Below are 12,230 nucleotides of genomic sequence, written 5' to 3'. Positions count from 1 at the left end.
AAAGCCTCCATGGTACGGCTGAAGTCTTGCGGGGGTGCTGAACGTAGGAGATCGCGCGTAGTCCACTTCCTGTCAATTGCCGTGCTGTAGACAGGTGAGTGCACCTGCGTGGCCTTCTCTTATTGACTTTAATCCTGGAGGAGCTTCAATTGCCATGTAACGTTTGGGAGATCACGCGGCGGCCCAGGTAGAGTCTGGTTCTTTTTTCCGTAGAACCTGATATGACTGAGAGCCGATGATGCTGAGCGAGTCGCGAATTAATATGTGGAATCCGCAAATCATTGGCTCGGATGTCGGTTTAGATTTGCTTAAAATGAGGTCGCGTATAGAGAGGTTCGTCAGGATGACTTCGATCCTTTGATATTAGTAGAGTAGATGTGAGCTTCAGGGTTCGATGGAGAAGGGGGTCACGTAATAGGTTACATCAGCTTTCCTTAATCTCCCCTGTGGAGACTGGAACTTTATGTCCCCACCAACCCCGAGGTGGTCGGGATTTAGTGCCTGAGTGGGTCGGAGGTCCTCGGAGGTCCCAAGCCTTGGATACATGATGAGACCTGTAAAGGGGTCAAGATTCCTTGGATTACATGGCATAACTCTGTAGCGAATAGACTTTGTTATTATCAAAGTAGTCATGACTCTCTTAGAGGGTCAATTATATGAGGTTCTGCCTAAGGCGGAAAGCAAACCAGGAGAGTATGATTGGGAGAAACAATACGGTCATACTCTTAGTCCCAATGATACCAAACAGGGAATGGCATTCTTAGCCAGGATACCAGAGATAGGTCGAAATATTTTCTGGTGGCCCATAGGTGATGACGACTGAATAGACCCAAACTCGTGAGAGGAGGTACGATTACAAAAATATCATCAATTCATGTATAAGTTACAGATGTTACGCCCACTGACTGTATTGAATTCAATGTGCATTGGATGCTCGATTCAGCACGTACCTGCACATATGGTATGAAACTTAGTGGAAGAACCCAAGGAGGATGACGAGCTGAAGCCAAGCTTTGCCATCTGGCTGTTCAGGCCCCGGGAGAGCATGTGGTTGGTGTCATCGAGAGTAAACAATACAATATATGATGTATTATGGGGGGAAGATCAGCATGCACGAAATGTACTATATCATGTTGACCAATAGTCCGGAGGAATAAACGCAACGAGCATCTACATACATGTCAAGTGGACAGTGCAATATGTTGTACCCCCACATTGTATCGCATATCTTGGCAGCTCACCGGCCAATTCCTTCGTTTCCTAGGGTTGACCCCACGCAACGTGGATGGTCCTTCCCCGCGATCTTACCCCAGAGGATTATCATGAATTTGCGGGGAAAGACGAGTTTCTAGCTGATGGTCTTTGGTTATCACTCTAAGATGCAACAGAATGGGTCGCTTCAAGCAGCCATGATCATAGCTCAGTCGAAGGACGCGTGGGGATGAATCTTATATAAACCATAATTAACCCATTGAGTTGTTAAACAACCCACCGACAGATTCCGTGCCCCCAAACCCCAATCCTTAACAGCTATGTTTGGAAAGGAAATGAAAGACGTGCTCGAGGTTGAATATGTCGACGAGAAGGCCGCCCATCATGATGCCATCCAACAACTTAGAATGCCAGTCTCCCTGTCCGCCCTGTCGGAATCAGAATATTCTGCGCTCGGCCGGAAGGCCATCATGAAATTAGATACTCGTGTGATGCCCTGCATGGTGATCATGTACATCTTGAACTATCTAGACCGACAGAATATCGCGTCAGCAAAGTTGGCAGGAATTGAAGAAGATCTCAGGATGAATGATGTGCAGTACCAGACTTGCATTAGTATTCTGTTCGTCGGCTACAGTATGATGGCTAGGCTGCTTCTACCCTTCAAGCTCTATTGACGCGGCAATTCTCTTTATACTTCGTAGCTAACTGGGGTCGTTGTGACAGTCTTAATGCAAGTTCCTTCGAACATTGTTGTTGGGAAAATTGAGCGTCCTGGTATGTACATCTGCATTTCGATGGCGCTGTGGGGTGTCATTTCTGCGTGTATGGCTTCGGTCAAAAACTACTCCGGGATCTTGGTTTGCCGTTTCTTTCTTGGGTTTGTCGAGGCCATCTTCTTTCCCGGGGCTTTGTTCTACCTGTCCCTTTTCTACAACCGAAAGCAATACGCCCTATGAACCGCAATTTTGTACTCTGGGTCCCAGCTAGGGAACGCATTCGGGGGTCTTTTTGCAATTGCGATTCTCAAACTGGATGGCGTGCATGGGATGACAGGATGGCGATGGGTGAGTACTGGATATCATGTTATTTCTGAGTGTTTATTGACCTTTTATTCCATCTAGCTTTTTCTTGTGGAAGGTGTCGCTACTGTCGGCTTAGCTTTCATCCTTGCGTTTGTACTACCGAATTCACTGAAGTCGCTGCTAGGCTTCACCGAGCTGGAGAAAGAGTACCTGCAGTGGAACTTCGAATCGGACCAAGGACAACAAGACAATGCGGATGAGGTCGGCGCATGGAAGGGAACAATGATGGCCCTGACGGACCCCAAAACCTGGCTCATGATGGGGACCCTGTATAGCGTAAGTCATGAGATAGTAATCGCGTCTCGAATCACGTTCTAATGAGCTTATAGATCTATATTTGTGCTGCTGTCACCAACTTTTTCCCTTCAGTTGTCGCTACGCTGGGATACTCGCGGAATACAACCTACGGACTCACAGCAGTAAGACCTGTCATCAAGCATGGAGTATGGCGGTCCTCGCTTGCTAACCTCTGGTCATGCTTTAGCCGCCATATGTTCTGTCCGTAGTGGCGATGATCATCAATGGATTCCATTCTGACAAGGTATGTTGGATCCAAGCAACACTTTTTGTGCCATTAGTAACCACACGAAATAGAAACAAGAGCGATATCTGCATATTATATGTCCCATGATCGTCTGCCTGGTCGCCAATATCATTGCCGTGTCCACACTCAACACCGCGGCGCGATGTAAGTTATCCCCTACGGTGGATGTTTGAATCAGGAGAAGTCTCGTAAGAATGGAGCTAAGCCAGTGACACCATAGATGTTGCAATGATGTTGATGCCTGGATCCTTCTATTCGGCCTCGACTATTCTCTTGTCATGGGTTGCCGGCTCTATCTCGCAGCCCTCCATCAAACGGGCATCCGCCATTGCCCTAATCAACGCGATCTGTAATACTCCTAATGGTGAGATTGTCATTTAGTAGGTTTGAGTGCTATGGCTCACTATCGATCATTTTCTAGTCTGGGCTTCCTATTTGTATTTCTCCGAACCTCGATATCTTGCGGCATTTTTGGTCAATCTGGCCGCGGCCGCTTTGACCATTGCGCTGGCTACGGTAACAAGAATGTATTTACGACGACAGAATCAGAGGCTGGATAGTGGCATGGATACCGGTCGTAGTGGACCGACTGGGGCTCAAAAGGCTGCTGGGTTTAGATATACGCTGTGAGGTTCTAGTGTTATGGACGACTTTTGCTTCCTCGGAACGTGGCATTGCTTCAGAGAGTCGGGGGGATCCACCACCATGGCCAATGAAAACCTCGAAGACCCTCCGTCGAGTGTTACTTTTTTACATTCAAATTCAATTCTCTATACGATAACACTATCCCTGTCTGGTTCACCCATTAATTACTGTTGTACTTGCCAAGTAGATCCCGACTGCGTTAAATGTATTGAGTCAACTTGGTCAAGGTAGGGAACTTGGGAGAAGATACGATGACACGCTGTAGGATGGAAACTGCAAGGCCTGTGTATCTACCGACATTTAATGCCGTGCAATGAGAAACATGCTGGTTTTAATTAATTCAAGCATTAGTTTTACCGAGGTGTCGATCGCTGTCCACTCACTCCTCCGACATCCGAGAGCGATCATCCAATACTTCTACATCTCTGCGCACATGGCGTATGGAATAGTGGTAGCTGATTGTCGGATAATTTGGAAAAATATATGTCCTAATAATTGGTTATTATAAAGGGTACTTAAGCCCAGACTAGCTATCTGGCGAATCTAGCAGCACGGTTTCCAGCCTTCTTGATCAAATACAAGAAGCTTCAAATCAATTCGTTGTCTACAGTCGTTGGTGATTTTGGTACATCATGCGGTTCTCGACAGTCTCATCACTACTAATGGTTGGATTGCGGCTGGTGTCCTCATTGCCAACTACGAGCTCTGGTACCTTGAGCAACTTAGAAAGCCCAGGCAGTGGGCCATATCCAGCTGTACGTTCTCCCTGTCTAGCTTAAGGTGTTATGTATCAGAAAACATAAAACACCACTCTAACACGACATAGTATTGGTTTACCGAGCCTAGTCTATCCAACCACACAATCTACTCGCCTATCTCTGTGCCCCCGGGTGTATCCCTCCCAGTCCTCGTCTGGGCAGAGGGTGGCTGCGAGAACAATGGGACGAAATTCGCTCCATTCCTATCAAATATTGCCTCATATGGGTTTTTAGTCCTTGCATCCGGTCCCCCAAATGGAAGCGGCTCAACCACGGCGCAGTTCATGGCGGATGCAGTCGAATGGATTACGCATAGAGCAGGAACAGCCGGTCGGTATGCTTCTGTAGATGCAACACTTATAGCAGCAGCAGGTCAAAGCTGTGGTGGCCTAGAGACATATCGAATGCGAAGCAATGACCGGATCAGTATCTTGGGTATCTTCAATTCGGGTTTCTTGGGAAATGAAACGTTTATCGCTAGTGTTGGAGGACAAGCCACTGAGCCCCCAACTACTATCAAGGAGGTTCACAAGCCGGTGTTCTACTTCTTGGGGGGGCCTACTGATATTGCCTATGCTAATGTATGAAGTTTTGCGATCTCCGTTGCCTTGCATGTGATCTTCAGTCCGAGCTGACAAACTTCCTTTTAGGGTGAAGCGGATTATCATAATCTCACGGGGGTCCCTAAATGGATTGGAAATTATCTTGTGGGGCACAGTGGAACCTACAGAGATGAAAATGGTGGAGCTTTCGGTGTTGCTGCTGTGGACTGGTTGTCGTGGGCGTTTAGACGCAACGAGACAGCGGCTAGCTTTTTCACCAAGGGAGGTGCACAGGAGGATGGATGGGAGGAAGTAGAGAGCAAGAATTTGGAGAACCTTTTTGCGTTTATCCCGAGCAAGAAGGAGACTTAAATATTTATTTCAAGACCAATGTTCGTCCATGTTCGCCCCCGACATCGAGACGGAGGATTCAGTTTCCGAGAATCTAGGTAGCCACGTTGATAGTCAAGAGAATAATCTTTTCATAGCAACCGCTCGAGACGTTATTGTTTAAAGGTCATCCTTTCCCTCTGTTAGGATCTGCTCAATTCATCTAGCACCATAGCGCAGGACGTGGCCAATGATATAGGATATTTGATCAGATCGGTAGGTATCGTGCTCGATTGTGCTACCATAGGCATTAAAAACCATACTCGATTTGTTTGTGCCGTAAGTCGGCCAGAGTGGTAGCGCGGTATCTTATCAACTTATCAGCTAGAGGAACATACGAAGCAGGGGGACATTTGAGACTAGGGCAGCGACTAACTTACTTCCATTAAGATTCGGATTCAAGTCGTATGCGAAAGAAACCCAGGCTTTGGTCATTTCCGCAGCTAGGGCTTTTTCCCACGCCGTCCCGGGTATGAGATTGGAGAACACGTAAGGTATTTCCATGCCTGTTGTAATCCCTTCTGATGGATTTGAACTATTAGCCGGGAGCTGGTTGAATCGAAAACGATATACGGGGTTGTCTCCGTTGTGTTGGGCAAGTGCTTCGGCGATCATGCGTGCTGGGCCAATCTGCACAATATCCCCAAATATCGAGCACGCTTTCTTGTCTAGCATACCCGAACTAAGCATAGCATCTCCAGTATTATATGGACATCCTTCGCGGGGATCATTCGGGTAAAGGTTTAGCAGATCTTTCACTACATAGTCAGGGAGAGTTTCCGGCCGAAAATAACCGTCAGCTAGGGGTTCATTAGTGTCGGTGGACTAAGGGTCTGCTAGCCATGAAGATATAGGCTGACCTAAAAAGCCTGTCAATTCATCGGTGGAGTTGATCCCAGTTGGAGCCGAAGTGGTCCCCTCGTCAGTATTCGCTTCCGATATCATTAATAACAGCACTGATAGATATATTCTTCTGGGGTGGTAGGACTTACTCCCAACAATAGTAGGCACCTTTACATATTTCCCTGCTGGAAATGCAAATTGCACAGATGTAGCCGTGAAGGTTCCGTCAATCGACTGGCCCGTTTTATCGCCAACGCTTGAAAGAAACGTGTCGATTGGAAGGGCCCTGATACAGTCCAGCTGTTCCGCTGCAGACGATTCAGCCAGCGTGGAGCAGGAGGTATTTGTAATCAAACTGTCGAAAGTCTGCTGGAATGAAGTTGTATTTGGCAACGTGAGGGGAAATGCTCCCCCGCTCTCTAGAATGGCCCCTCGAAATAGGCCGTCGTCACGACCACCATAGGCCATCATATGTGAGTAAATAGAAACAGCCCCAGCGCTGGACAGGGACCATGGTCATTCATTGCTTGTCTTGTGAAGGCCAAAATAAAAAAGACTTACGATTCCCCGAAAAGCGTTACTTGGGGTGGGTTAGCATAGATCTGTAAACTGCTAGCAGGGGCAAATCAGGATACTACCTTTCTTGGGATCCCCCCCAAAGGAGGCAATATTTTCCTGTAACCAATGCAATGCCCGTCGCTGATCCAACATGCCGATGTTCAACAGACCGAGCTCTGCCATTTGGCGTCCGTTCAAAAAGCCTAGTGATGCAACGCGATAGTTCTACCCAGCGTCAGCTACTAAGTAACACTAGAAGGAAGTCGATTGTTGGTAGCAAGAGACATACAATTGACACAAATATCACTGGCTTTTTGATTTGGGCTGATAGTGTGACAATATTGGAACCGTCAAATCGTGGGTCTCCCTACCTATTCGTTTAGAAAGAGTTGTGTAGACGCACCGTGGTACGTGAACCTACAACATATCCGCCTGTGAGCCCACCTCCATAGAGCCATACGAAAACCGGCACAAGTGGAGAAGATGCGGTTTTTCCCACTTCATCAGGTCGCCAGATGTTCAATGTAAGGCAATCCTCACTCTGCTTATACTTCGAGTTGGACTTTCCGTAGCATGCTGGTCCCATACTACTTGCGTTCAGTGTCCCAAATGATAAATTGAGGGGCACTGCCTGCTGTAGTCGCAACGGTCCTACTGGTGGCTGTGCATAGGGAATGCCCAGGAATCGCTGGATCCCTTCCAGGCCATTTCTCCTCCCAATAACAGTGCCATTCTTCAATGTGACCGTCGGCTGTGATCCATGTTGGCTATCTGCCAATGCGGTGACCTGTAAGATGTGGTATAAGAACACATGAAGCACGACCCAATACATTATGTGGATCACGCGTTCGGTGTGCAATAGACTGATAGGCGTACAGAATTGGTGGAATATATATAAAAATCGAAATACGACAAGATTGTATAGAGCTGACGGCCGCAGAACTGACACATGAAATGATAGGGTTCACCCAATGCATCCGGCACAGTCCATGACTAGGAACTGCCGAATATATTTAATGCAGTGCCAAGATTTGTCCGGATGGCGGATGTAGAAACAACGACTCCATGTGTTCTTCCGCTCGGAAGTGACCGTCTTTGCGGATCTAATTACCATTTAGATACAGCTAAGCCGCTATCCGGCGGGGTGTCGTGCCAGATAGATAATGCACCAAAGAGTCTCTGACGAATGACTATACATAGAAGTGAAGGGCGTCGAGAGAAGACTATGTAGTGGCAATGTATTATGGTATGCGGAATATTCCATTCGAGGAATACAACCAATTTCATACGTTTCTGAGTTCCTAACGTAGCAAAGTCTTTTGGTGCTGAGTTATGAACGGGTGATTATAGCATTAGAAAGGTTATTTCACCCATAAGCATTCCCCAGATAGTCCTCTACTGACACTGAATAGTCAAAATCTACTGGGCTTGAACTACCTAGGCCTAGTGCAAAAGATTCCAACGGTGCTGGATCTCCCAGTAATGTGAGAAGATCATCGTGAGTTGAAAGAAAATTAGTATGCGATGAGTCGAGGTGTACCACTTCTTCGTGATTAGGATTCGGCATTTGGGACTGTTCCTCGCGTCGCAAGCTTCCCTCGTGCATCGGGAAACGTGGATTATGGGTTTCTGTGGCCCGACTGAGTGGGATACTATGCGCCTGATGCTCCCCCAGTCTTCTCTCGACAAAGAATCTGGAGACCTGAAGGATTTCAGTTATCACATCGGCGCATCGCTGGGAGACCTTGAGAGTTTTCATGGAGTCCAATATTTTCAGTGCCTTATGCACATCTTGAATAAGTATATCTACCGAGAGTTGCGGATACCCGAGCAGAATGATATGGAGAATAATTAAACTGGCATAGAGAACATAGAAGGTATTGTACCACCACGTTCGGAAGTAATGGCGATGCTGATACGCATCATATGCTAGGGTGATTGTCTTCTGAGCTGCCTCGAGACAAATCTGCAAATGATCGACTTGAAGATCACCACTTGCTATGGACAGGTGGGGTCGATGAATGAACATCCGGGCGTGATGAAAACGTAGTTGCAAGGTCAACTTCTGTTTGCTCACCCATTCCGCCTCGGTGAAGGTCTCAAGATCCAAGTTAAGATGCGTCGGCAAATGGAGCTTCCAACAAAGCAATTCCTGGTCTAATGTTGTTGCTAGCTGTGACTTGTTCTCCGGTGAGAGTATGTTCGAGGAATGGTATAAACGCTTCGACGCGCGTTGTAATATCACAGAGAGGTCAGCCAAGACAGTCACAAGGGCGTCTTCGCTTCCCTGCATGCCTAGGTAGCTCTGAGAGGATGGAGAAAGCTCTCCTGACATGCGGCTGTAGGATGGCCCGTATTCACTGGGCTCTGCCAATGTACTAGATCTTCCTGATAGACAGGATGCCTCGACGTCCTGGTAGTAAATAGCCCACCATGTCCGGGCCCTGGCCAAATTGTGTTGATCGGAGTGGTGTCGATCATTGCTGGAAATGCCGATAGCAAGTGCAGTTCGCACAGCCATGCCGCTGTACATATAGCACGCATGCGGCTTCAGCGCATGTTGACAATACATAGACAATAAAAGAAGGGCTTGGGCACTTTCAATGGAGCAGACCTCGAAGAGGTCTCCCAGCAACTGACGCGCCCTGCGAAAGTAAATCTTGGAAAGAAAAACAGAGGAGGGAGCATTTCTGGGGGGTCTACATGATGACCGTTCCGTCAAACTAATTTCAAGCTCAGTACGTAACGAAAGAAAGGCATCGGCACTTGCTGTTAGAGCTACTACAGCTAGCACTGCATTATAAAGAGCGAAGAAATGCATCTGATCTCGTCGCAGTTGCTTGACTGTACTCTTCACCCAGATCTCCTGCTCACACCGTCCAGTGAAGTGCTTCTTTTCCAAGAATGGAAGTGAGTTATGGATATTGTCGAAGAAGAGATTGACGTACTCCATCTCCAGCCTCATCGGACTACCAATGAAGCAATCCCAAACCCCTGGTTGTCCCAGTCCCACCATGTTATCCCGACCCGTACCTGTTGGCCGCGTTGTGGGCGGCAATTCCTTTCCGATGGAGACAGCCTCGGAGGCTTTAGGAAGTTGAGAAGTCCTTCCTGCCGCCGTGACCGGAGCTGGTGGAGCTGAATCAGGGATGGCGGATTGATCGTCGTAGAGCATGTCCACAATCGATAATGGGGTATGAACCGTAGTTATCGGCATATCTGGATGAGCTCCCGAGAGCTTCCTGGCTGTTGCAAAAAGCTGGCTCAGTAGGGCAAAGTTAGAGCTATTTCCGTAGAACTCGGTTCCCGTTGTGTGCGCATTCTTCCCTTCCACCACTTCTTGGTGAACCTCCCGCAGGTCACTAGATGGTATTATCGTGCTTGTTTGTGCTGCTCCATGGTCAGTTTCACTTGCTCTCGCTCCTTCGGACCCATCATGGGAGCGGATGTCGGACCGGGGCGGCTCGTTCACCCGAGAGGTATCATCAAGCGGTCGAGATGAATTGGTACGTCGGGGTTTCCTCTCTGAATATACACAGTGGAAATCACGATCTAAGGGCGTCAGATCACAACATCCGGCCCAATACGGCGATGATACGGATCATACCTTTACAAGTTTGGCATGGAAGTTTTTGATTGCACTTCATCTTCTTCCTGCGACACATATCGCAGGCCTGCGATACCCTCTCGTAGAACTTTCTTTTCATGGACGACATGGCTTAGGGCATGTAATCCTTTTTCCCATTAGGTGTATTCTTTCGCCGTACGTGTCTTTCGGCATTTGGATAAGGTCAACAACGGTGTGATCCCGAGCAGGCGCTGCAGAAGAAACCTGGGGCAAAGATGTGGGGAAGCCCTTCTTCCCCGCACATTGCCCGCTTGCATGACTAGCTTAGCTTCCATTTTATCTGGTAGGTTGAGAGACACACCTCGACCTTGCCCTTGTTCCGGTATCCGACATCCGATATCCGGCCAGAGTGTGAGTAGACCATGGCTCTCATGACCACTGATCATAATTATATAACTTTCGTGAATCTGGATTGAACTAGGTGATCAGCTCAAACAAATAGCCAAGACAAGACAATCAATACATCTGGCGACAAGCTGAGACAACAAGATGGCTGCAGTCAATACCGAATTCCCAGCGAACTGGGACGTAAATCAAGGCCACCTGGTTCATAGTGATGATCCAGAGAAAATCTACAGAGAGTATGCTCATTTGCGCTCAACCTGCCCTGTGGCTCATGTGGATGCACACAGTGGGTATTGGATCCTGACGAAGTATGACTGTGACCCCATGCCAAGCCTCGTTCGAGTAGACTAGAAGAATGAAAACTAACCAGCTGGACAGATATGCCGATGTCAAGGCCACAGCCTCCGACAATTCAAAGTTCATCTCGGCCAGGTGTGCGGTGGTGCCCGCAGATCCTCGTGGAATCCGACGACCCCCGCTCAAATTTGATGGCGAGCAGCACGCCCCCTATCGCACTGCTGTAGATCGAACCCTCAAGCCTGCTCGTTTGAGACGGTTGGAACCGATCCTGCGAAGCCATGCTGAGCGTGAGCTTGGCCGCTTGATCCAACAAGGCCATGGTGACATATATGAGGAATTTGGTGCACAGTTTTCCGGCTGGGTTGAAAAGGAGTGGCTGAATCTGGACGAGCAAGATTCAAAGCTCCTCACCAGCGCAATCACTCCATTTGTAACGGCGTGGCGGACACAGAACTGGGCACTGGTGAAATCGTCCAGTGATATGTTCTACGAGATTGCCAGGCGCGTGATTGCATCGCGGAAAGATAACCTTCTTAATCCGGAAGAGGATCCAGCGTCGAGCTTGCTAATTGAGAGAGATCATGATGGCAATCCTTTGGATGATCACAATTTAGTGTAGGTCTATTGAGGCAGTTCATTTTTGGTTCCGTTTGTGCTGACAAACTCCAGTGGCTGCATTCGCCAGATATTGATCGTTGCGATGGTTGCACCTAGCATCATCATCTCGTCAATGACGAACCATTTGAGCAAGGACAAGGAGCTGCAAAATAGGCTACGCAACGACAAAAAGCTTCTACCAGCGGCCATTGAGGAGTTCATTCGATTATATGTCCCCTACCGTGGCTTCTCTCGAACAGCGCTGCATGAAGTCGAAATTTCAGGTACCAAGGTTCCGCCCGATGAAGTATGTCTCCAGGCTCTGCAATATCATTGACAGAATCAAAACTGACCTAACGAACCAGCCGATCACTGTCGTTTATGCGGCCGCGAACCGCGACCCGGATCAGTTTCCACACCCTGATGAGTTCATTATGCACAGGGAGAATATCTCGACACATCTTGGATTCGGCCACGGTAGGCACCGCTGTGCTGGCATGGTCCTAGCACGTATGATGCTGCGAATCTACCTCGAGACATTGTTGGATAATACCGTCGACTTTGAGGTCGATGGGGAGATTCATTATGCCCGGCTACCAGAGATCGGCCTGACTACTTGCCCTATGAAATTTTACCCTCGGCCGTAACACACGACCTTATAGCTCCTCGGAATGCTATTCGTTAGAAAGTATACATTTTGCAATTTGAATATGTACATATGAATTCATGCCATGAAGCATACCCAGTGGATCTCAACATGTTTCACAGGATAGGAGGCACCAT

General features: G+C 48.0%; 5 protein-coding genes across 5 annotated transcripts; 3 read left to right on the top strand and 2 right to left on the bottom strand.

The window, feature by feature from the left end:
- Positions 1-1,619: 1,619 nt before the first annotated feature.
- BDV27DRAFT_146140 (major facilitator superfamily domain-containing protein) lies at positions 1,620-3,471 on the top strand (the record flags this gene model as incomplete). The annotated part of the gene is made up of 9 exons (XM_032070525.1): positions 1,620-1,848; positions 1,939-2,096; positions 2,199-2,279; positions 2,337-2,573; positions 2,627-2,716; positions 2,782-2,838; positions 2,892-2,985; positions 3,062-3,205; positions 3,263-3,471. The coding sequence occupies 9 exons, from the start codon at positions 1,620-1,622 to the stop codon at positions 3,469-3,471; spliced, it is 1,299 nt and encodes a 432-aa protein (XP_031926508.1).
- A 647-nt stretch (positions 3,472-4,118) lies between these two features.
- On the top strand, positions 4,119-5,158 carry BDV27DRAFT_158825 (uncharacterized protein; the record flags this gene model as incomplete). Its single annotated transcript, XM_032072775.1, has 3 exons — positions 4,119-4,241; positions 4,313-4,825; positions 4,895-5,158. The coding sequence occupies 3 exons, from the start codon at positions 4,119-4,121 to the stop codon at positions 5,156-5,158; spliced, it is 900 nt and encodes a 299-aa protein (XP_031926507.1).
- Positions 5,159-5,335: 177 nt separating this feature from the next.
- BDV27DRAFT_158824 (Alpha/Beta hydrolase protein) lies at positions 5,336-7,409 on the bottom strand (the record flags this gene model as incomplete). Its single annotated transcript, XM_032072774.1, has 8 exons — positions 5,336-5,484; positions 5,557-5,976; positions 6,037-6,108; positions 6,169-6,518; positions 6,581-6,599; positions 6,658-6,802; positions 6,867-6,944; positions 6,999-7,409. 8 exons carry the CDS (start codon positions 7,407-7,409, stop codon positions 5,336-5,338), a joined length of 1,644 nt encoding a protein of 547 aa, XP_031926506.1.
- Positions 7,410-7,943: 534 nt separating this feature from the next.
- BDV27DRAFT_158823 (transcription factor domain-containing protein) lies at positions 7,944-10,293 on the bottom strand (the record flags this gene model as incomplete). The annotated part of the gene is made up of 2 exons (XM_032072773.1): positions 7,944-10,129; positions 10,185-10,293. The coding sequence occupies 2 exons, from the start codon at positions 10,291-10,293 to the stop codon at positions 7,944-7,946; spliced, it is 2,295 nt and encodes a 764-aa protein (XP_031926505.1).
- Positions 10,294-10,524: 231 nt separating this feature from the next.
- On the top strand, positions 10,525-12,094 carry BDV27DRAFT_165476 (cytochrome P450; the record flags this gene model as incomplete). Its single annotated transcript, XM_032073949.1, has 4 exons — positions 10,525-10,858; positions 10,929-11,465; positions 11,520-11,754; positions 11,813-12,094. The coding sequence occupies exons 1-4, from the start codon at positions 10,695-10,697 to the stop codon at positions 12,092-12,094; spliced, it is 1,218 nt and encodes a 405-aa protein (XP_031926504.1). The 5' UTR covers positions 10,525-10,694.
- Positions 12,095-12,230: the final 136 nt, after the last annotated feature.

The sequence above is a fragment of the Aspergillus caelatus genome (assembly GCF_009193585.1).
Source record: "Aspergillus caelatus strain CBS 763.97 unplaced genomic scaffold BDV27scaffold_114, whole genome shotgun sequence".
Classification (NCBI taxonomy): Eukaryota; Fungi; Ascomycota; class Eurotiomycetes; order Eurotiales; family Aspergillaceae; genus Aspergillus; species Aspergillus caelatus.
This window is presented reverse-complemented; position numbering and strand designations above follow the sequence as displayed.